At 45.4% G+C, this 24,062-nt stretch overlaps 1 protein-coding gene across 8 annotated transcripts in view; it reads left to right on the forward strand.

Annotated features, from left to right (window-relative positions):
- Positions 1 to 24,062, forward strand: part of PPFIA1 (PPFI scaffold protein A1) — a 121,728-nt gene that overhangs the window by 21,224 nt on the left and 76,442 nt on the right. For 6 of the 8 annotated variants that reach the window (XM_027090412.1, XM_027090410.1, XM_027090414.1 and 3 more), the window contains one exon: positions 9,114 to 9,377. In XM_027090412.1, the coding sequence (XP_026946213.1) occupies positions 9,114 to 9,377 (264 nt within the window). Of the gene's footprint in view, positions 1 to 7,080; positions 7,203 to 7,730; positions 7,863 to 9,113; positions 9,378 to 24,062 lie in introns of those variants that run through there. The other 2 variants (XM_027090408.1, XM_027090409.1) reach the window with 2 other exon arrangements.

The following is a 24,062-nucleotide window of genomic DNA, read 5'->3' on the forward strand; positions in this document are numbered from 1 at the left end:
AGACAAATATCATATGATATCACTTATATGTGGATCTAAAAAAAAAATTGATACAAATGAACTTATTTACAAAACAGGAAGAGACTCACAGACTTAGAAAACAAATTTATGGTTACCAAAGGGGAAAGGAGGGGAGGAATAAATTAGGAGTTTGGGATTAACATATACACACTACTCTGTATAAAATAAATAAACAACAAGGACCTACTCTATAGCACAGAGAACTATACTCAATATCTTGTAATAACCTATAATGGAAAAGAATCTGAAAAAGAATCTATATCTATATCTGTATCTATCTATCTGTCTCTCTGTGTATATCTGAATTACTTTGCTATACACCAGAAACTAATACAACATTGTAAATCAACTATTCTTTGATAAAAAAATAAATTATTAAAAATGTAAAGATAATTCCACAAATATATGATATTAGAAAGATTAATTGCCCTGGATAGTCTAGAGCCTTTGTTTCATGACAAATATGCCAGTTGTAGAAAAACTTCTTTCACTTGACAATGATGTTGGTCAGATTTTTAGGAGTCCAAAGCATTCTTCGAGTTGGGCAATAGGAGAGTACAGGTTGCTTTTTTTTTTATTATGGTAAAAATATATATATATATATATATATATATATATATATATATATAAAATATAAATTTATATTCTATTTATATTCTATTTTATATTCTATTTATATAGAATATAAAAGTTACCATCTTAACCAGTTGTAAGTGTATAGCTCAGTGGCATTAAGTACATTCACGTTGTTGTACAACCATCCCCACTCCCCATCTCCAGAACTTTTTCGTCTTCCTAGACTGAAATTCTATCCCCATTAAACTCTCACTCCTCATCCTCCTCCCCCTCCCCCTGGCCCCCATGTCCTACTTCGTGTCTTTATGGACTTGACTCCTCTAGGGGCCTCCTGTATGTGGAATCTGTCCTTTCGTGGCAGGCATGTTTCACTTAGCATCATGTCCTCAAGGTTCGTCCACAAGGTCACTTTTTTTGCAGTTTTTTCTTGTGGTTGATTTCTAATCTCATAGCATTGTGGTCGGAAAAGATGCTTGATATGATTTCAATTTTCTTAAATTTACAGAGGCTTGCTTTGTGGCCCAGCATGTGATCTATCCTGGAGAATATTCCATGTGCGCTTGAAAAGAATGTGTATTTTGCTGTTTTTGGATGGAACACTCTAGGGATATCAATTAAGTCCGTCTGATCTAATGCGTCACTTAAGGCCTGTGTTTCCTTATTGATTTTCTTTCTGGAAGGTCTATCCATTGACGTAAATGGGGTGACTATTATTGTGTTACTGTCAATGTCTCCTTCTATATCTGTTAACATTTGCCTTATATGTTTAGGTGCTCCTGTGTTGGGTGCATATAGATTTACAATTGTTACATCTTCTTCTTGGATGGATCCCTCGATTGTTATGCAGTGTCCTTCTTTGTCTCTTGTAACAGTCTTGATTTTAAAGCCTATTTTTCTGATACGAGTATTGCTACTCCAGCTTTCTTTTGATTTCTATTTGCATGGAATACTGTTCTCCAGCCCCACGAGGTCACTTTTTTAGTGGTGAAACTATTTCATCTGCTCCACAAAACCATAGACTACGGTGAATATTCAAACACTGAGAAGTACCAGCAAGTATTGCCGAGTGGGATTCAAGTCATGGGACGCTGAGATCCCTGAGCAAGTTTAATAGCGCTACACAGAATCACAAACTCGCCAATTTAAGGGCTTTGTTTATTCCTCAGAACGCCACTCATAGGATTTGTGTGAAGTATCCTGTGTGTATAAGCTCATTCATGTTTATTTTATTCACATGAATGACTCACCCTGGCACAGGCAGGGCCGGGAGCAGGCAGTTACAATGTGCTGCAGCCACAAGCCAGACTGGTTCCGTAGTGGCTGGTTCTTGCCCCTGTGCTTCTGTCCTGGTTCCCAAAATCTCAACCTTATCCTTCAACTCCACATGAGAGCGCTTCCTGACTTCGCTTTTGACCTGACCAATGGATTCTTTCCAACCAGTAACCTCTTCATGTTGACTATTTCATTCTCCAAAGAGAATTTTAATGCTTTTCCCTTTGTCTCGATGTCTTGACTGATATCTCTATTTGGGATTAGGAAAAACATAACTTTCATGAGAAATGGTGGGAAAGAATTCCTGCCTCGAAACCCAATGGGCAGTGTCTCCCCTTGTGGCACTGCCACAGCTCCTGGCTGCATGTCCTGAAGGTCAGGGGGCAAATAGGAAGAAGAACCACAAGGCTTTCTCCCATGCTGTTCTCTCTTCTGACAGAGAGGAAAACCCCACAAGCCCCTGCACTGTCCCTTATGTGGAATTGACAAGATCAGGGTCCAGCCCCTCTCATAGCCTTTCGGGGGCAAAGGACAATGAGATACCAGAGGACTCAGCTCAATCCCGATTCTCTCCAGGGTGGATGGGCATGGCCTGGATGAAACGGACCCCCTCAGGTGATAATAGAGATCTTCTATATCGCCCTTCCCAACTAGCAAAACCCTCAGAGCCATCCCCATGAGGCGGTTCTATCATCCGCACTTCAGGAATGAGGAAACTGAGGCCCAGAGAGGATTTGCCTAAGAATACACAGCCATGTCCAAAAGAAGCAGGACCAAGACTTGAACTAGGCAAAAGCGCCTTTCAAAGAGGGGCCTGATGACCAGACTCAGCAGGGAACCAGCAGGGCTGCCAGGGTGGTCACTTCTCATGTCCAGCCACGAGTCTCACAACATCCCAGCGTGATAGTTAGTGTGGGTGTTATTATCCCTGTCTACAGATGAAGAGATCAAGGCTTCGTATGGCTATGGACTCCACTCGAGGTCAAGGTAAAGGTCAGGGCTGGGGCCCCAGCCGAGCCTTTGGAGAGTCTGAACTACCTGCCCAGGCCCTTCTTCCTCCAATTGCTGGGCGTTTTTATTAGATTGGCTCTATCTGAAGAGCATAATGAAGTTGTCAAGAGAAGCAAGTTGCAAGGAGCTTATGACTTGCTTTTAAATATAAGTACACGGGGACTTCCGTGGTGGCACAGTGGTTAAGAATCCGCCTGCCAATGCAGGGGACACAGGTTCGAGCCCTGGTCCGGGAGGATCCCACATGCCGTGGAGCAACGAAGCCCGTGTGCCACAACTACCGAGCCTGTGCTCTAGAGCCCGCGAGCCACAACTACTGAGACTGCGTGCCACAGCTACTGAAGCCCACGCGCCTAGAGCCCATGCTCTGCAACAAGAAGGCACCGCAATGAGAAGCCCGCGCACCACAACGAAGAATAGCCCCCACTCACCGCAACTAGAGAAAGCCTGCGCGCAGCAACGAAGACCCAACGCAGCCATAAATAAATAAATAAATAAACTTACACAGATGAAAGGGGTGGACATCTTCATGTCCATGTGGGAGGCTCTGAGGTCCTCTAGGAGCTGGTAACTCCCTGTGCCCAGCGCTGTGTTGGGACAGTGGGGCGTGTTTCAGACCAGGAGGTGGAGAGGCACGTAGACCCTCGATGGGCATCAGGTTTAGTGCCTTGATGCCCTGGCCTAGGGGATTTGTCCCCAGCTTTGGCGGCCTGGGGACTCGTTCTGTTGTAGCAGCACGAAAACTGGCTTTGGAGGCAGTCTTGGGTTCAAGACCCCCAGGTTCTACCAAATCATAAACTGTGGGCCTTGGACAGGTGATCTGATCTCTCTGCGTCTCAGCGTTCGCATCCATAAAAGGATGGAAGGTACACTTGTGAGGCTTGAGTGAGGCTACACGAGTTAGGGGTTCTCTGTAAATGCTTTTTCTCCTTCCTTCTCCTGGGGATGGACACGCACCAACCAAGCTCCGGACAGCCTCGGTCATGGGCCAAAACGCCAGCTAACTGGTCAACTGTGGGCAACAGAACTGCTGTGGAAACTGGACCAGGCAGGCTGATGTTCTTCCTTGCTTGGTGGCCACTGGGACCTCAGTTTCCTCATGTGCATAGTGGGAAGGATACAGGAATAGCCGTGTGGGGAATTATCTTAAGAATGAAAGGAGACGAATAGTCTTCTTTCTTTCCCTTTCTCCGTGTCTGTCAACCCCTCCTCACCTCGGCAGGGATGCATGGGAAACCCAGACAGGGTTGGTTCTAATGGCTAAAGTCATCAAGCTAATGAAGCCCAGGGCCTCACCTCCTCTGCAGGGGACTGGATTACTGGGCCAGCGCTGAGACCCACTGATAAAGTGCTTCCTCTTTGGGGGTGCCTTTAAGAGACCATCCTTGCTCACAAGCATAGTGATGAGATCAGCCATTAGGACCGCCCCCGTTCATTCAAGGCTCCAGTCCCAGCTCTTCCCAAATTAGCTGGGTGCTGCTGGGCAAAGGCTGTTTGCATCTCTGAGCTTCAGTTTCCTCCTCTTAAACGGAGAGCCACGTCCTGCATCACCCACGGCCAGCTCAGACCTCTCCACCCCACCCCAACCCCGAATAGTATTGTCCCACCACCATTCATTAGGTTGCTTTACATATTCCAGTAGACCTGGGTCTCTGTGATAGCGGCCAGGCCACATTCTGATCTCACCTCTCCTCCCGGGCCCCTTACCTCTCTAGAAAGGGGAGGTGGCCCAGGCCACGCTCAAGGTTGACAGCTACATCATCTGGAGAGTCCACGCTGGCGGGCACATGTGTGAAAACACAACTCTGAGCACAGTAAAAAACACTCTAGCCCCCACCGGTACTCCCATATTTTATCTAGCCTTTAATAGAAGAATTGGAGGGAAAACATTTCTCATGTTCATTGTTTTCCTGACTAAGCCTCTGAAATATTTCTCAGGTGAATACTTCTGGGAAAGAGTTTAGTTGAGTGATATAGATAACTACACCAAAATGTCATCTTAGCTTCCTGAAAGCAGTGTGCCATGGCTTGTTCTTGCCTAGGTTTTCTGAAAGTAACGCTGGTGGGGTTTTTTCCTCTAATGATAAGAAGAATGCACATTCATGATAAAGTATCTGGAAAGCACAAACTAGCACAAAGAAGAAAGTGAAAACAACCCATTGTCCCCCTCAAAGACAACCCCTGCCAGCAGGCTGACATTAACTCTTTCTAGGAGTATCTCTGTACATACATATATAGAGAAATGTAAGAAACTAACTGAACTCAGTAACAATGTTTTCACATATAGACATACATGTTTTTGTTTTACAAATTTGAGAGTGAAAATTGAATTTCACTTTTCAAAAATATTTCATGTAAGACTCATTTTATTAAAATTGTATCACTTTGATTAATATCAATAATATTTAGAATTTTTCAGATACAAGCTAATAAATTTTCGATAATACAGACTTCAACTAAACACAAACTTTTCTTTTTTGAATTTGGGCTCACACTCTATATACTTGTGTGTAACTTGGTATTTTTTGAAGTTTTTTTTCCCATTAAAAAAATTAGGTATATGTTGATAAAATAGATAACCAACAAGGACCTACTGTATAGCACAGGGAACTATACTTAATCATTTTGTAATAACCTATAAGGGAAAAGAATCTGAAAAAAAAATAGATATATATGTATGCATAACCGAATCACTTTGCTATACACCTGAAACTAACACAACATTGTAAATCAACTATACTTCAATTTTTTAAAGTTAGGACACAGTTTACACATTAATGTACAGTTCTGTTAAATTTGACAAACACATGCAGTCATGTACCTACCACCACAGTCAGGATAAAGAATTTTGCCAGTCATCTAAAATATACCTCTGAATGTCATCAAGCTTTCTGTCATTTGCAGTGCAATGACTTAACCAGTCTTTTTTTGTTGGCCATTTGAGGTTGCTTACAATTTTCCTCTTAACTGATTTTGCAATCTGAGGGAATGAAATGAATGCATGAAAATGAGTGAAATCTGGGATTCTCATTTTCCTGCCGTTATACCAAATGGGCTTCTCCCTTCTCTGCTTGGAAAACTGCTCATCCTGAGACCCAGCTCAGATGTTATCCCTCTGTGAAGCCCCTGTGATGCCAAATGGAGAGTTGGTTCCTCCTTCCTCTGCAGTCCCAAGGCACCAAGTCACACGCTGTTTATAGGACAGACATTGTAATAGTCTGTTTCTCTTCTCCCCTCCAGGCTGTGAATTGATGTCTTTCGCAGTCCTGTGTTCCCCAAACCTAGGCCATGCCTGGCTCACAGTGTTCTATAAATGTTCATGAAGTGAATGAACATTCTACTGTGTTGAACACAATTTTAGTATTGTGCTGACTTTTTAGGAGGCAGGTACTTGCTGAGCATGGTGCCAATATGGGCTGGATGAATTAAGCTGGTACACTTGAGGAGAGCTGGATGTTTTCCTCTGTTACAGACCCTGGATCAGGGATGCAAATTCATATTTATGTGGAGTCATTCAAATATTTATTGAATGAACAAATACATGGATGAAAGGTGTGGTCCTGGACTTGGGAGGTAAGAAAGCCAATCAGACATAGCACCTGTTTTGGTGAGTTCACAACTGGGAATCAAGGAATCTACCTTGGAAGGCTTCACCCCCCTCCCCCACCATGCAGCCTTTACTTAGACTTAGCGAGACAGCAGCCAGTGTCACTTGGCAACAATGCCTGGACATTTTGTCTTGCCAAGAGTTTGTGATCCAGGAGTCAGACCTTGAGTGGGGAGCATCTGCTTTAATTTATTAAAGGTGTATTTATTAATCTCTGCATCTGCAATATATAGCACAGGACTTGGCACACAGCAGGGATTTTTGAAAGCTTGCGCAAGGATGAAATATGGATATGAATAAGGATAACAATGTTGAGAAAGATAAAAATGACCACCATTCGCTGAGTACCTCCCCAGCCAGGTCCTTGACTAGGTGCTCCCTACACATTCTGTTTCTTATAACAGCCCTGGGGTAGGTCTGTATCACTCACTCTCCCATCTTACAAGTGGGTTCCCCCGCGGTGCCCAGGCCCACACCGCAGGGAGAAGTATCTGCTGGAAGTTGAACAAGGTGTGCCTAGCTCCAAAGCCTGCCTTCTCGACACAGCGCCCAGGAGCCTCAACATCAAACGCTGCCCATCTCTGCCTCCCCAGGTACTGCACGTAAAGCTCGGTAATGGGTCTTGCGTCGAAACCGCGTCCTTCCGAATCGTGCAAGGACCGGTTCCTAGGAGGCTCCGGAGGCCACACCGCAGGCTCCGACCGGCTGCGAACAGGTGACTTGCACTGGGGTGCGCTCCGGCGTAAGGTGTGTAGCCGTGACCTTCGGGAAGTGTCGGGCTCAGAACCTGGCACCCAGCAGACGCTCGATAACGGCCTTCGGTGTCCTCCGCGGCTGTAAGCGGAGAGTTGGGGGCAGCCCCCGAGTTGGAAGACGCTGCTCGGAAAGAGAACCAAAACCCGGAGCCCGGTGCCGGAAATCAAGAGCGGCGACTCGACCGAGGCTCACCCACCTGGGCGGGGCCGGGGGCGGGGCTTCTACTGTATCCAGTCAATCGGCGTCCGAGAGGCGAGCCCGCCCCCCTGAGGAGGCGGTGCTTGCACACTCGGCCGCCCCCTGAGTTCCTCCCCCGGGGGACGGGGCGGGGCGTGCCGGCGGCGCTCGGTGCTGACGCTGCGCCGACGCGCCCGACGTCGGGCACGTTGACGCCGGCGACGCGCAGCCGGGCCCGCTCCTCCTGTGCTCTGCCCGTGTCCGGCCGCAGGCCGGCCTTAGTGACTGGGGGCGGCGGGCCCGGGGCGGCGGGCGCGGGGCGGCGGGCGCGGGGCGGGCGGCGGGCGCGGGCTGCCTTCGTCGGGCCCCGAGCTCGCCTGGAGCGAGCAGCCGCCCGCGAGCCGCCGCGGAGCCTCCTCGCCCGCTCCCGCCGGCGAGCAAGGTAAGGGATAGGGGGACTGAAACAGGGTTGGGGCGGAGCGGGGCCCCGGGCGCCGGCGCCCTCCCCGCGGGGGCCGCGCGGCTGGTGAGTGTCAGCCCCGGGGGAAGGGTGTGCAGCGGGGCCCGGGGTCGCTGGGGCAGGGGGCGCTGCCCGCGGGACCCCCGGCGAACGGGCTCTCGGGGCCGTGCGCCCCCCCTCCCCGACCCCAGCGCCAGGTGACCCGCGCCCCCGGGGACCCCAGCGCTGGGCGCGGGGGCGAGGACCTGTAGCCGCGGGAAGTCCCGAGCCAGGCTGGGTTCCCGTGGTGAATCGTTCTCGCCACCCTGGCGTCCGGGCTGCTGCAGCACCGGGTGCGGGTGCGAGCGGGGTAGAGTCGTTGTCACTGTCAGGTGCGTGGTATGCGGTCCTGGGCATCTCCGTCCCGGGGGTCCGCCGAGCCTGGAGCACCGGCGGCAGCCTCGGAAACCGGCCCCCTGCCCCTCGCCCCGTCATTATATTTGAGACACTTAGTAGCCTCTCGTAATCTCACCTTTCATTTTTCCTTCCTTCCTCGCCGTGCACGTCTGTCTCGACCTGCTATATTTCCATTGTGGAATTTTTTGGGGGCGGGGGGTCTGTTAATTTACGTGTTAGGTTGACTGACCAACCATTGTAGCCGTTGAAAAACACCTCTCGCGCCCTTAACGAGTCCAGTTCCGTTTATCGCTCACCAAATCCAGCCCAAGAATTCAGGGAGCCGTCAGTCCTTCCTAGGAGCTGACTGCACACATTCCTCTAAGATGCCTGATGGATTTTGTACTTGTCAGTTTTACTGGCTGTATGCTCCTTCTGTGCTTTTCCTGAAAAATGATTGGATGGCACGTGTTTTGACTTTCTCTCCCCCACCGGGAAATAGAAAGGAAAAAAAAAAAGGTTACAGAAGCACACTTGTTTTCAACAACTAGAAAGTACAGCTTTGCAGAGAGAATGCCACAGGGTTTGTTCTTTATGTGAGGGTTGTCTTCTTTGGTCTTTACCCCTTCACTGGATTACTGTCAGTATTAAATGTCTTCATCTTGTGTGTTCTGGGCACTTTGTATATGCATGTGTATGTTTTCCCAGTTTTTTTCTGTACAGAGCAGAGCAGTCAGATCTGGGAATAATGAGGCTGTCAGCCTTTCACTTACCAGCTACAGATAGCTATAAAGTTGCAGCTTTGGGGAAGCCTTTATTTTGCACTTGATGACTGTGGTCTGGGTCTTTCATTTCAAGATGATGTGCGAGGTGATGCCGACCATCAGTGAAGCAGAAGGCCCCCCAGGAGGAAGTGGGAGCCATGGGTCCAGCTCCCCTTCTCAGCCAGATGCAGATTCACATTTTGAACAGTTGATGGTCTCCATGCTGGAAGAGAGGGACCGTCTCCTTGACACTCTGAGAGAGACCCAAGAAACGCTGGCCTTAACCCAGGGGAAGTTACACGAGGTTGGTCACGAAAGAGATTCCTTGCAGAGGCAGCTCAATACCGCGCTTCCACAGGTATGGGTGATTTTCACCTGAGTTTTTTCTAAACGCTTTTTTACGATGTTGAAATTTTTCGATGTGTATTTTGCGTAATCACTCGTGAAATGGTGGTTCTGTTATTTGTAAGTCCCATATAGATAAAATTCCTGAGGATTAAACTTCTTAGTGAGAACAAACTCCAGTGTACCATAAAGTTCTGTAAAAACACCTTATTGCCCTTGTTCCCCTTTAGAGCGGCAGAAGGAACTGCCTAGATTTGGAAGAGCGCTCCAGGGTTTTTGAAAAAGGGCTATGAAGCAGCCAAGCTCTGTGGTGCCTTCCGTTTCGCTGTCTTAAGCTATTCCTTGCCTAAATGTGTATTTCCATGGGTTGTGTTATGTATTTCCAATTTCCTAATGAAATTTACTGGACAAATAGGATTGATTTCACAGGAGAAATATTTTTACAGCCACCTTTCTCAGAACACCGGTGTTTTGTAAATCAGGTTTGTTTGAGGGGATAGAAGACGGAAGATGGATTCCTTTGGAGCTCTCTCTGTGGCAGATGAGAATTATAAAGCTTACAGCCACACTGAAGTTTTTCATCTAAGGATATCGTGTTTGGAGCAGTGTTTCAAGGCCTTTTCTTGTGGAGCCGAGTGAGGATCTAATGACACGAGCAAGGAGAGGGTGTCGGCTAGAAGAGTGTGCACTGGGTGGCACAGAGCACAGTGGGAGATGTGTGTGTTCCTTGGGTGTTTACGAGCTGTGTAGGTGCCATTTTACCTATTCATATAGGTGCCTTTATGGTGCTTTCAGGTGGACATGAATAAGCATGCATTTATTCTCTCAGGATGGGTCTGCAGTGGTAAATAGTAAATGAATAATTACTAGCCTTAATGCATTTCTGGGCTTTAGTCAACTCTCCTGAAAAATGGGTAAGCTCAACATTTGGATTTCCTTTTTAGCAACAATAATCTGATGTCAGTGCTGTAATGTTCTGTCTTTGTCAATTTGAGAATCATTAAGTTTTTTCTCATTTGAATCTTGTAAATTACCAAGTTTGTTTGGGTCAGATTTTATTACCACAAGCTTAGAAGGGTTGGCCAAATTATGTTTTACTGGGATTTTATTGTAGTATTTGTAAATCTTTTCAGTACTTTGGGGTTTTTTGTTTTGTTTTGTTTCTTTCGTAGCTGTATTTGTCTTCTTATAATTTGAGGTACATACACTGAAGTGTAGTTTTTTGAAAGGATGAGCACAAGGGATTTGTGACAAGTAAGGGACAGGAGTTTTGTAAAGTCCAGTCTCATGCAGTGGAGGTTGTCACACCAGCCAATGGGACAGTCGCTCAGTGATTTGTTGCTAGCTGCTGCTCCGTGTTGTAGCCTGGAAATGCCTTGTTGAGTGGAGAATGTGATGACGTCACCAGCTCACCTCACCACCTGAGCACCTGAGTCCAGCGTTTTAGAAACACAGGAACCATTAAGTAAACATTTTTTGGATCCTTCCCTTTCTTGGCATTTGTCTTCTGTTTGGTGGCTAATTGTGTGACCAGGTAGGCGTGTGAATAAACTCCTGCCAGGTTATGTAGGCAAGTAATAGTGTACTTAAGAAAAACTTAACTGTAACAGAACATACGTCAGAAAAATTCACAAATCATAAGTGTACATCGCAGTGAATTTTTCATTAAGCAAACACACTCTTGTAACCACTGCCCAGACCAAGAAATAGAACATTATCAGGCTTCCCAGAAGCCCCCTCCCACCCACTCCCAGTAATTGTCTCCCAGAGCTAACTGTGGTCTCGACTTTCTGCCGTTGATTAACTTGGCATGTTCTTGACTTTGTGTAAATGGAATAAAGTAACGTGTATATTTTATTTCTTGATTCTTTCATTCAACATTATCTTTGCGAGCTCTATCCATGTAGCTTTGTTCGTTCTCATCTGCTATTTAATAACCCAGTGTATGAATGTACCATAATTTATTCTTTCTGTTGTTCATGGGTATCTGGGTTGTTTCTAGTTTTTACAAATGCTGCCCTGAATGTTCTTGCTTTTTGGTACAGATATGTATGTGTTTCTGTTGGGTGTGTTCAAAGGAGTAGCACTGCCAGGTGATGGAGTATGTTCAGCCTTAGTAGGCTCTATCCAAGGTGGTGGTCGTGACCGTTGTCCTACCTCCCGCAGTGTGTGAGCCGTTGGTTGTTCTGACCCTCAGTATCGGCAGTTCTTTGGTTGTAGCTGTCTGGTGGTGTTGAGTGGTAGGAACTCAGTGGGGTGGGGACTTGCTCCCTGATGGCCAGTAAACATCCCTGGCGTTCGTTGGCCATTTGCTTACGTTCTTTGGTGAAATAATTGTCTTTTGCCCATTTTTTGATTGGGTTGTCTGTTTTGTTTCTTACTGATTTGAAGGAGTTCTTTTTATATATTCTGAGTACATATATGTATGGCAGGTTTTTTGGGGGGGGTGTTTGCCTTTTCACTTTCTCAGTGGTGTCTTTTAAAAAGCATAATTTTTTATTTTAATGTACCCCAGGTGATCAGTCTTTTCAGTAATATTTAATGAGCTTTGTGTTCATTGAAAGATATCATCACGAAGTTGCATGAAGATGTTATCCTGTAAAAGCTTTATTGTTTTATCTTTTACATTTAGATCTGTAATCCATCTGAAACTGATTTTTGTTTATTGTGTGAGATAGGGGCCAGGCTTCATTTTTTTTTTTTTTTTTTCCTTTAAGTGTATGGCTATCCAGTTGTAATTTATTAAAAAAAGCATCCTTTCCCCAGTGTGCTGCAGTGTCATCTCTGTTGTAGATCAAGTGACCGTAAGTGTATGGGTCTGTTTCTGGACTCCCCTCTGCTCCATTGATCTTTTTGTCTCTTTTGCACAAATGCAACGCTATCTAAATTACTGTAGATTTAGTCAGTCTTCATATCTGGTAATTTAAATCCTACACCTGAGTCATGATTCAGTATTGCCTTGGCTAACCTTGACCCTTTGCGTTTTCAGATAAATTTTAGAATCCACTAGGCTGTCTTTCCCCAGAAAATGTGCCGGGATTTTAATTGAGGTTGAATTTAATTTGTAGACCAGTGCGGGGAGAAATGACGTCTTTTTAATATTGTTCTTAGAATCCATGAACACAGTATATATAGTCCTCCATTTATTTAGATCTTCTTTAATTTGTCTTAAAATTTTACAGTTTTCTGTATGTCTTATGCATGTTTAATTAGATAGCTCATATTTTTGATGCCATTATAAATTACTAGTATGTAGAGATAGAATTAATTTTTCTGTATTCACTTGCTAAATCCATTTATTTCTAGTAATAATTCTTGTATTTTCTATGTATACACTGTTATGTCTGCAGATAAGTTTCTTTTTTTTTCTTTCCAGTTGCTGTAACCCTTTTTCTTTTTCTTGCCTTATTGTACTGGCTAGGATCTCCAATACAGTGGTGAACAGAAGTAATGAGAATAAATATCCTTGTCTCATTCCCAGTATCAGAGGAAAAGCTTTCACTATTTCACCATTACATATGATATTTACTGTAACTTTTCTTTAATTTTTAAAAAAAATTTATTTATTTTACTTATTTCTTTGGCTACTTTGGGTCTTCGTTGTTCCGTGTGGGCTTTCTCTAGCTGTGGTGAGCAGGGCCTACTCTTCACTGCGGGCTCCTCACTGCAGTGGCTTCTCTTGTTGTGGAGCACAGGCTCCAGGCACACGGGCTTCATTAGTTGTGGCACGTGGGCTCAGTAGTTGTGGCTTGCGGGCTCTAGAGCACAGGCTCAGTAGTTGTGGTTCATGGGCTTAGTTGCTCCGCGGCACGTGGGATCTTCCCAGACCAGGGCTCGAACCCATGTCCCCTGCATTGGCAGGTGGATTCTTAACCACTGCGCCACCAGGGAAGCCCTACTGTGGCTTTTTTGTAGATATTTTTATGAAAATATGAAAAATTTCCTCTTTGCTAAGAGTTTTTTAAAATCATGAATTAAAATTATTACATTAAATTTTCTTAAGTATATTTTCTGCAAATTTTAAAACAACCAAGTGATTTTTCTTTTATGTGGTGATTTAACTTTTTAAAAAATTTTGTGATTCTAGAATAATCCCAACCTGATCTTGATGTATTCTCCTTTGGTTGGATTTTATTTGTTAATTTTGTTTAGGATTATTGCATCTGTATTCAAGGTCTGTAATTTTACTTTCTTATACTTCTTGTCCTTGTTGGGTTTTGGTATCAAGGTTATGCTCGTCTCATAAAACAAGGTGGAAAGTGTTCCTTTTTTACCCCCAGAAGAGTTCCTGTGAGATTGGTGTTTTCTTTCTTAGATTTTTGGAAGAATTGATTGGCAAAACCAGCTGGTGTAGGATTTTCATTAAGGGATGGCTTTTAATTTCAGATTTAATTATTTTCATGGAAATAGAATTTTTCTGATTTTATATGTCTTCTTGTGTCTGTTTAGGTAAAGCATTTTCCCCCGCTAGGAATTTATTCAGGCCACCCAAACTTTCCAATTAGTAAGTGTAAAGGGGTTCATAATATCCCCTTTAAAAAATACTTGATACTGGTAATTTGTGCTTTGTCTCTTTTTCTTAATCAGTCTCTCTAGGGGTTTATCAATTTTATCAGTCCTTTCAAAGAACCAACTTTTGGCTTTATTGATTTTTTTTTTAATTTCATATTTGTTCTCTATTTCCTTATTTTGTGCTCCTTTTTCTTCCATTTGCTTTGTGTTTCGTTTGCTATTCTTTTCTCTGGTTTCTTGGGATAGATGCTTAATTGATTTTTAGCCTTCTTTCTTTTCCAGTACATGTGTTTAAGGCTGTAAGTTACCCTCTAAACACCATTAGCTGCATCCCACAAATTTGAATAAGCCAAACTTTCATTTATCTTTTATGTAAAAGTATTTTCTAATTTTCATTGTGTTTTTAAAAATTATTATTTAAAAAAATTTTGAAGAAGTGTGTCGTTTAACTTCCCAGTGTTTGGGGAGGCTTTTCTCCTTATCTTTTTGTTGATTTCTAGCTTAATTCCATGAAGATCCCTATCTTAGTCTTTTTGGGCTGTTGTTATAAAATACCATAGACTAGCTGACTTATAAACAATAGAAATTTATTTCTCATAGTACTGGAGGCTGGGAAGTCCCAAGATCAAGGTGCCGGCAGATTCCATGTTTGGTGAGTCCTGTTTCCTGGTCCCTGGATGTCCAGCTTCTTCTCACTGTCCTCCCCGGGCGGACGGGGGCAAGGGAGCTCATTGCACTTAGGACCTAATCCCTCGCAGAGTCCGTGCCTCCTAATACCATCGCCTTGGGGGGGATGAATTTTGAGGGGGCATAAACTGTCTATCTACTGCAATCCCTAAAGATACCCTGCATTATTTCAATCCTTTGAAATGAGTTGAGCTTTCCTAATGGCCCAATACACATTCATTTTGTTAAGTGTTCCTTGGGCACTTGAAAGCAATGCGTATCCTCGGGAACGCAGTATTCTGTGTGTATCGGTTAGATCAGCTTTGTTAATCATGTAATTCAGATTCTGGTAGCCACGTTAAATAAAGTAGAAATAGGTGAAATTAATTTTAATATATTCTATTTAGCACAGATATCCAAAATATTATCATTTCAGTGTGTAATCAACATAAGAAAACGAATGAAATGTTTGACGCTCTCTTTTCGTGCTAAGTCTTTAAAATCCGCTGTGCGTTTCCTGCTTGCGGCACATCTCAGTGTGGAGCGGCCACGCTTCCAGCATCACTGCCTCATGGCTGCACGCGACTGCACACTGGGCAGCCCCCTTCCACTGAGAGATGCATTAAAGGCTCCCACTGTGATGATGAATTTGGCTGTTTCTCCTTTTCTACTTCTCTCCGTTTTTATGTGTTGATATTTTGAGATTATGTTATTAGGTACATTCGAATTCAGAATTCTCCTCGCTAGATTGAACTTGTATCATTATGAAATTTTCCTTTTTATCTCTAGTAACGCTTCTTACTTCAGTTACTATTTGACAGTGATATCTGCACATCAGTTTCCTGTCCGTGTTTGCCTGGGTATCTTTTCCTTTCGCCTGATCGTGATTTTATATCTTAACATGTACCTCTGTGAATAGTGTGTAGTTTTTATTTTAATCAGTTTGATAGTTCTTATCTTTTTTTTTTTTTTTTTTAGTTCTTATCTTTTAATTAGAGTATTTGCTCTATTTAAATGTAATTGCAGTCTTTCAGTTTATAGGTACAGTGTTACTATTTGTGTTCTGTTTGTCCCACCTATTCTGTGTCCTTTCTCTCTTACCTTCTTTGAGAAGTATGAAGTGTTTTTAACTCTGTGTTCCTGTGTCGGTTGTCGGATATACAGTCGCAGACACAGGGCGTGTTTTACAGTTCAGCCTAGGTTCGTGCCTGCCTTTACTGCCCCCCGACACTGCTGTTTGCTTTGATACTCAAACTGCCCTGAACGCCCTCCCACCTCCTGTGTCACTGCTATGATACTTTAAAATTTTAGATATATTTTTGGCATTATCATCATGGTTTTGTACAGTTAATATTGTGATTTATTCTCGTAGGTTGCTTTTCACTTGTTTTTTCATATTTCTGTCAGAGACTTCTTTTTCTCGAAGAACTACTTCAATATTTTTTTAGTTCATGTCTGTGGGTGATGAGTTGTCTCATTTTCATTTGCCTGAAACGGCTTTATTTTGCCTTCACTTTTAAAAAATAAATTTATTTATTTTTATTTTTGGTTGTATTGGGTCTTTCTTTGTTGCTGCACGCAGGCTTTCTCTAGTTGCAGCGAGCGGGGGCTACTCTTCCCCGTGGTGCGCAGGCTCCTCATTGCGGTGGCTTCTCCTGTTGTGGAGCACGGGCCCTAGGCGTGAGGGCTTCAGTAGTTGTGGCTCACAGACTCAGTAGTTGTGGTGCATGGGCTTTGTTGTTCCACGGCATGTGGGATCCTCCCGGACCGGGGCACAAACCCGCGTCCCCTGCATCGACAGGCGGACTCTCAACCGCTGCGCCACCAGGGAAGCCCCTATTTTGCCTTCACTTTTTTTTTTTTTTGCCGTACGCGGGTCTCTCACTGTTGTGGCCTCTCCCGTTGCGGAGCACAGGCTCCGGACGCGCAGGCTCAGCGGCCATGGCTCACGGGCCCAGCCGCTCCGCTGCATGTGGGATCTTCCCGGACCGGGGCACGAACCCGCGCCCCTGCATCGGCCGGCGGACTCTCAACCGCTGCGCCACCAGGGAAGCCCTTGCCTTCACTTTTGAAGAATGTTTTTGTTGGGTATAGAATTCCAGGTTGGTGGTTATTTGTTTTTCAGCATTTTATAGATGCCAATCCCTTATCTTCTGGCTTCCTTTTTCTGGAAAAGTCAGCTCTCAGTGTTGTTGTGCCATTAAAGGCAGTGCCGTTTTTCCTCTGGGCACTTTAACATTTTCTTTTTGCCTTAGACACCAGAAGAACTGCTGAAAACCAATGTGTGGTTTTCTTTGTTGAGTCAATGGCTTGATTCTTTAACCAACGTTGACCATTATCTTTATAGGTGTTTCTTATTCCCCTTCCTGTCTCTCCTCCACTGTGAGGAGCCCCATTTATATGTACACTAGATCTTTTTAACAGTGTCCTGCGGTGTCTTTTGGGCTCCTTGGATAGACTTTTTTTCCTCTGACTTCTATTTTCTTTTTAAAACTAATCCATCCTTCAGTTCATTGATCCTCTCTTCAGCTGTGTCCGATTTGATGTTAAGCCCATAGATTGAGTTCTTAAATTCAATCACTGTTACTTTCAAGTTCTAGAATCCATTTTGAATTTTGGAAAATTTTCCTTTTGTCAAGTATATTCTTGAACAGTTGAAGTTTGCGTCTGATAGCTCTAGTGTATGGGTCCCCTCCGGATCTGTTTCTATTTCTGTTCTTTTTTTCTCCTGGTCCTATTTGTTGTTACGCCCGTTTTTGTCTTTTTAGTTGAGTGTTGGACATTATGTGTGAAAAACTGTAGCGGTTCTGGGTGATGCTGTCCTCCTTCAGAGTCTCCTGTGACGCAGACCCAGGGTAGGGTCACAGCTCTTGGCTCAGTCGGGGGCTCAGTGGCTGGAGGCTGGGAGTCCGTGTCAGCCTCAGGCTCAGCTGCCTTCACCCACCTTCCCGCCCCCCCGAGGGTGGAGCCCTGCAGGGTCTCCATCTGGAAGCTTCCCAGGGCCCCTCCTTGGCAGGTCCTGAGCACCATGAGGTTCTACTGCAGCTCCGCTGCTCATCCAGTTTGTGCGGAGTGTTGGGCTCATTTTCTGTGCCCCCTTTTCTCGGGGAGCTTAGTCCCTAAAGTCCTGGCTGACTTGTCAGGCCTGTACTAGAATGTTTGTCTTCCCAGCCTTATGGAACTGTCCAGAGCTCTGTCAGCTAGTACCCTCTGCTTGCCTTTTCACTGCGTTTTCTTCCCAGAGTCAGCATGGGCAGATGCCCCGAGGGAGGGAGCGCCCCTCTCAGTCTCCCGCTCCCTCACTGGGTTTCCCTTTTCTTTGGAGTCTTGTACCCTCCAGTTTTGGCTGCCTCAGTACCTCTTTGATGCCTTCAGACAGACTTTAAAAATTTATTTATTTAGCTTTTCTAGTTCTTGGCGGGCTGACCTACAAACTGCTCACGTACATAACTGGAAGTGGGGGAATAACTGGTGTGTTCTCTCCATCTGAAGCAACACGTAATAGTAAATATATTTGATCATCTCTATTTGATGCAGGAGAACAAGGACCACTGGTCCTTGCTTAGTCCCCACTATTCCGTTTCTAGTCAGAATCCCCAGTTTGCCCATGCTCGGCCACTTGAACTTGGAAAGAGGATGGAGCAAGCGGCCCACTCGCCCTGGAGACAGAGGACCTGCACTCTGGCTCCTCTCGCGGCCATTGTCCCAGCCCCGCACTGGTCTCCCCTCTTCCCCTTGCCCTGTGCCAGCCTGGCGGTGATGACGGGCTGGTGGTGGCAGAGGAGGAGGATAAGGAGGTGGGAGGGGTTATGTGACCTTTGTTCTGTGAGTTGATCACATGTGGGTTTTCTTTTTCAGTGTTTAAAAAAATTACTGCTTTTAGTCTTCCTTTCAATTTCATTTTAAAGTTGAAAATGAAGATTTTATTCTTAAAGTTGAGTGTAGTGATTTTACAGTCTTTTTGAAAGCAACAGTTGAGATTTTAAAAAGACGTCTCAGAGAACTCCAATACATAGGACCGAGAAAAGAGAATGTGTTCAGGTTGAATTGTGGGCAGAACCCCAAACTGTGCTGCCATCTCTCCCAGAGTCTGCTAATTCCTGAGACTGGTGGATATAGGACTCCAAGCACCCTAAGGACTAAGGTCCTAAAATCACAACTTAGTCTGCCTGTGTCAGGAGTGTTGGTTGTCACAGCAGAGGTTTGGGCTGAGCGGGGAGCAGTGTAGCCTGTGCTGGGGGATCGGAGCGCAAGGAGGGTGGAAGCGCAGCCTGGCCAGGAGGGTGAGAGGGGACGGGAGACGATGCGGGACGGAGGAAGGGGTGACACCTGGCGGGGTCTGAGGGGCTGCGGCCGTCAAGGCTCGGGCAGGGATGCCCCTGAACGTCTGCGATGCCCCCTCCACGGCACCAGTTACCTGGCAGCCGAGGGCCGAGGTTGAGAGGCTCTGGTGGGAAGAATCCCCAGCCTGTCTCGAGCACCGCTGAGTTCACAGCGGGGTCCAGCACTCCACTGGGGGTTCACGGTCAGTGCCCCTACCAAGGTTGGTTCAGTGCTGCTGAGCTGAAGTGAGTGAGTCAGGCAGGGAGGACTGACCTCAGAATCAGAGTGAGGTCTAAGTAGCTCAGTGACTCCTCTTCCAGGCTGGAGTCTAGGGATGCCCTTGACTTTAGGTGGGGCCCTTCCAGTGAGCTTTTTCAGCTGGTGCAGGTGGCAAAACCCCTCTCCGAAGACCATGGGTATTTCTAGTGTTTTTGGTTTCTGAAACAGTTAATACTGTTCAGTACTACTTTGAAACAGTATCCTTTCAGTTAATACTACTTTGTTCAGTAGTATTACTTTGTTCAGTAATACTACTACTGTTCAGTACTACTTTGAAACAGTATCCTTGAGCACGGGCGCCTTCCCTCTTCGGCACACACTCACTGCACCGTTGAGCAGAGCCCTCCGGTCTCCGTGGAGCCCCTTGTGACTGAGTTGGTTCCGGGTTCTGGGCTCCTGGGAGACAGTGGCAGAGGCAGAGCTATATGCAGCCATTTCGTCTCCAGATAGCGGTGAGAGTGGTCACAGTGGTGAGAGTGGGATAGGGGTGATAGTGGTCGTAGTGGTCATAGTGGGATAGTGGTCATAGTGGTGATAGTGGTGATAGTTTTGGCCTCAATGGGGAAGGATTGACACCATCTGGTTGAAGGTTGTAAGAGGCCATGCTGGTGCTGTGTGGAGGATGGGTGGGGCGGGGCTAGAAGGGATGGGGAAGAAACCACTGGCGGAGAGTCATTGGGGTACATGGGTTGAGCTGTAGAGTCAGTACTTTAGGCAAAAGTTTTAAACCCCTTGACATCACCCATCTTACAAAGCACAGAACAATGTATGTAATATTTTAATGAAGTGTACGTACTGCTTATGTGTATAATGTATACACTGATATTCACTGAGCGCCTGTTCTGTGTCAGGCCCTGTTCTAGGTGCTGAATACTCAGTATGTAGGAAGGGTCATGTGGCCCAAGATCTCTTTATTTGTGCAAAGAGAAATAGAATGAAAGACTCTGTGTAGTTCAGTTTGACCAAGTTTGACGCATGGACAGAACTGCAGCAGAAGCAGCAGCTGGTGCTGGGTGTCTGCACAGGAGGACTCGGCCCGGCGGCTTTCCTCACGTTTCCACGACCCTCTGTCCTCCCCGCTCTACTGCTTGAGCTCACACACACATCCTCGCCTGGCACACCTCCATTTGGGTGGACTTTGGGCCTCTTGAATTCAGCATGGGCCCAAACCAGCTCTTCCCCATGTCTGTCCCTCCTCCTGAGATGGTACAGTTTTCTGCCGAGTCAGGTGGTCAGAAAGCAGGGAGACCACTCGTCTCACCCTCCTAGTCTCCAGGCCCTGTAGGAGGCACCTTTCCTGTCTCTCGGACGCCGCCTCTGAGGTCCGCTGGCGAGGTCTGGACCCTCTTCTTCCACCAGGTTGATTCAAGGAGGGGTTGGCCCCATCGACCTCTCTGTCCTGCACCAGCCATACTGGGTTGTAGGTCATTCCTCACAGGAGATGTTCTGTTTTCCTGCAGTTTCTTTGTAAATATGCTGTTCTGTCAGAGAAGAAGGCCCTTCTTACCCTGTCTTCTGCTTGCTAGCTCTTGGCGCTAGCTCCTGCTGAGTACTTTGGTAGCTAACTCTTTTGGAGAGCCAGTTTGGCCCTGTGTAGAAAGATCCTCAAACTCCTATTCTTCTTTCTTTTCCAGATTACTCTTCCATTTATTTATTTATTTTTTAGCATGGATTTTGCAGCTAGACAGATCTGCATTTTACTTCTGCCTACAAATTAACTGCCTGCCGTTAGGCCAGTGGCTTAGCTCTTTTCTCTTTTAAATTAAATTAAATTAATTTATTTTTTATTTATTTTTTGTCTGCATTGGGTCTTCATTGCTGTGCGTGAGCTTTCTCTAGCTGCGGCGAGCTGGGGCTACTCTTTGTTGCAGTGCACGGGCTTCTCATTGCAGTGGCTTCTCTTGTTGTGGAGCACGGGCTCTAGGTGCGCGGTAGTTGTGGCTCGCAGGCTCTAGAGCGCAGGCTCAGTAGTTGTGGCGCATGGCCTTAGTTGCTCCGCGGCATGTGGGATCTTCCTGGCCAGGGATCAAACCTGTGTCCCCTGCATTGGCAGGCAGACTCTTATCCACGGCACCACCAGGGAAGCCCAAGGAAATGGTTCTTATCTGGAGGAAACTTACGCATAATGATATTCACCATAACAGCTTTAAATACGATTTACATTTTTTACTGGTTAGAAAATTATAAGAGCAATACACCAGTTAGAAACCATTTTAAAGTATAAATGATGTGTAGTTCGCGTTCCACAGGGGTTTAACGTCTTCCACTTTACCTCCCAGCCTTACCTCATTTCCCCCATTTTTGCCCTCACTTTGAGAGGGAACGATTTCTGGTGGTCCCGTTCTTGTGGTGGGAGGTGGGCTCACTGGGCTGAGGCGGTGGTTTCTGACCCCTCTTTGTCTCTCTCTCTGCACTTCCTCCTGCTCCCCAGGGACCTTCCTGGTCACTAGGGGACTTCCTAGGACCTTAGCATCCATTTGGTGTTCCTGCCAAATCACTTCTTTCATTGGAAGTTGCAGAGTGATGGGTTCTCCGACTCTCGGTCCTCCTTTGTTTATTAATTGATGCTCCTCTTTCAAGAGCATCCCTTTTTATTCTCTTTCTCTCTCAGTCACTGTGGACACTGGATTGGTATTTATTCGGTGTATTATAGTCAGTTATCATTATTCCTTAGATGCTTATATTGTCCCCCTTGGATTGGCTCCTGTGGCCTTTGCCAAGGCCCTGTTAGGCTTTGAATGTTTCCTTGTTTTCTGGAACAAAAATTTGTCCCAGGCCCACTTTGTGTTTTTCCTGCCTCAGATCTGAAATCATTCCTCTGAGGAGCCCTGGTTCCTTTTCGTGGGGAAGTATTTAGAAATCAGTATCTGGGGGCCAGGTGTGCTCATGTCACAGGGGTTAGCATCTTTTAGGTCCTCCTAGGGAACAGAGCTAGAAAAAAATATTCATTTTTTAAAAACCGTGGATTTCATATTGATATTTCCTTAACAAATTAAAATGAAGTCTTTCCCCTTAGTTTATTTTCTATTTATAATTCTTGTCTTACACTGTTTTGATTTCTAATGATGTTAGCATTATTTTCTTTATCCTATGATATACATGAAATATTTTCAACATTTTAATACCATATTATTATAATCATCCTACTGTATGAAGTTTTATAATTTCTTTGCAATTCTTTGGGGTCTTAGAATAAATAAATGTATCTAAATAGTATATAGTTAGAATAATGGGTTTTAAAGCAATGTGAAGTAACATAGCCGCACAAATAAAATTCGATACACAGTTCATTTGTTTCTGTTTATTTTTGTTTAATAAATTTATTTTATTTATTTATTTTTGGCTGCATTGGGTCTTCGTTGCTGCGTGTGGGCTTTCTCTAGTTGCGGGAGCAGGGGCTACTCTTCGTTGGGGTGCGTGGGCTTCTCATTGCAGTGGCTTCTCTTGTTGCGGAGCACAGGATCTAGGCACGCGGGCTCCAGTAGTTGTGGCATGTGGGCTCAGTAGTTGTGGCGCAACGGGCTTAGTTGCTCTGCAGCATGTGGGATCTTCCCAGACTAGGGCTTGAACCCGCATCCCCTGCATTGGCAAGCAGATTCTTAACCACTGCGCCACCAGGGAAGCCCTCTTTTTATTCTTAATTTTAGGGTTTGCATTCTTCTTTTGGAGTTAATTTTTTTCGAATACATAAAGCATTTACATGGTTCAAAAATCGGAACTATAGGAAAAGGCATTCTCAGAAATCTTGCTTCTCCTGTCTCTGTCCCACCCAACCCTCACAGGTGGGGTGACCATGGCTCCTAGTTTGCGTGAGATGGTCCTGGGTTTTGCCTGTTATCCTGAGCAGTTAGCAAGTGTTCCCTTTCACTCTCAGAAATGAAGCACAGCTGAAGGTTTGTTGCTTGCTAATGCTAATTAGAGAAGTGACAAAATGTTTCCACTTCGTAGGTTTTCCCTGTAGCTGGAAGTGAGCTCTTGGCCCAGTTCTGCAGGCTTGGATAGCAGGTCCTTGGCAGGGAAGGTCCACCCGGAGAGTTCTTACGCTTGGCTTGCAGAGTCTCAGTGTTATTCTGAGGGGGAAATTTCATTTTGCTCTGAAAATAAATTTGGGAGCTTAAAGCATATCCTGCATTTCCAAGTTTTTCTGCTTTGCAAATAGGCTAATTATCCCTTCTGCCTGTGTAATTTTAAACCCTTGTCAGTAGTAACATAATCATTGATTTCATGTGTGGCATGTCGGTATAAAAGTTTAAGCTCTACTTGAGACTAGTCGATATTTCTGAGCCATTGATCTCTCTTGAAATCGGAAGGTGCTGTTAGAAGCTAGGGCCCGCTCTTCTCCCCACCTTGACAGTCTTTCATGGGAGAATGTGAATGCCAGGTAAGGGCATCCTCTGTACCCCAAAACAGAAACAGATGTGGCAGGGGAAGAGTATTTCAAATAGTCTGAGTATTAATTTGAATAGTCTGATGTGGTATTTGTTTTCATGCAAATTAAAATCTAAAGGACTTTATTTGTGACCAAGTGTGAAATCCAGTTGAGGCCAAGGGTTAAAGAAGTTCTGTATAGCACTTTGCTGCTTGTGGCTCAGCTCCTTTCCCTCCACCGCAGACACATGCTGACGGGGGACTGTCAGCACACTGGCGTTTCACCCCTGCGCTGTCTGAAGGCATTTTATAAAACAGTAGCACAGCTCCCTCCTCAAGCCGACGGTGACTTAAACGAAGAGCTTAAAGCAGGCCTGCGGGTGTGCCCCGCATCTCTCACTCGCGGGCCTGTCTCTCTGGGTAGATTCCATCCCACGCCTGCCCCACCATGGACCCCAGGTCAAGGTGGGTGCATTTTCGAGGAAAGCAGCCTGTTCAGGCAGAGTCGGCGGACTTGTGGGCCAGCCTTCCTTCCCTGGTTACTTTTGTC

This window comes from Aethalodelphis obliquidens, unplaced genomic scaffold (genome assembly GCF_003676395.1).
Source record: "Aethalodelphis obliquidens isolate GAN/ISIS:26980383/991018 unplaced genomic scaffold, ASM367639v1 scaffold69, whole genome shotgun sequence".
In the NCBI taxonomy this organism is placed as follows: Eukaryota; Metazoa; Chordata; class Mammalia; order Artiodactyla; family Delphinidae; genus Aethalodelphis; species Aethalodelphis obliquidens.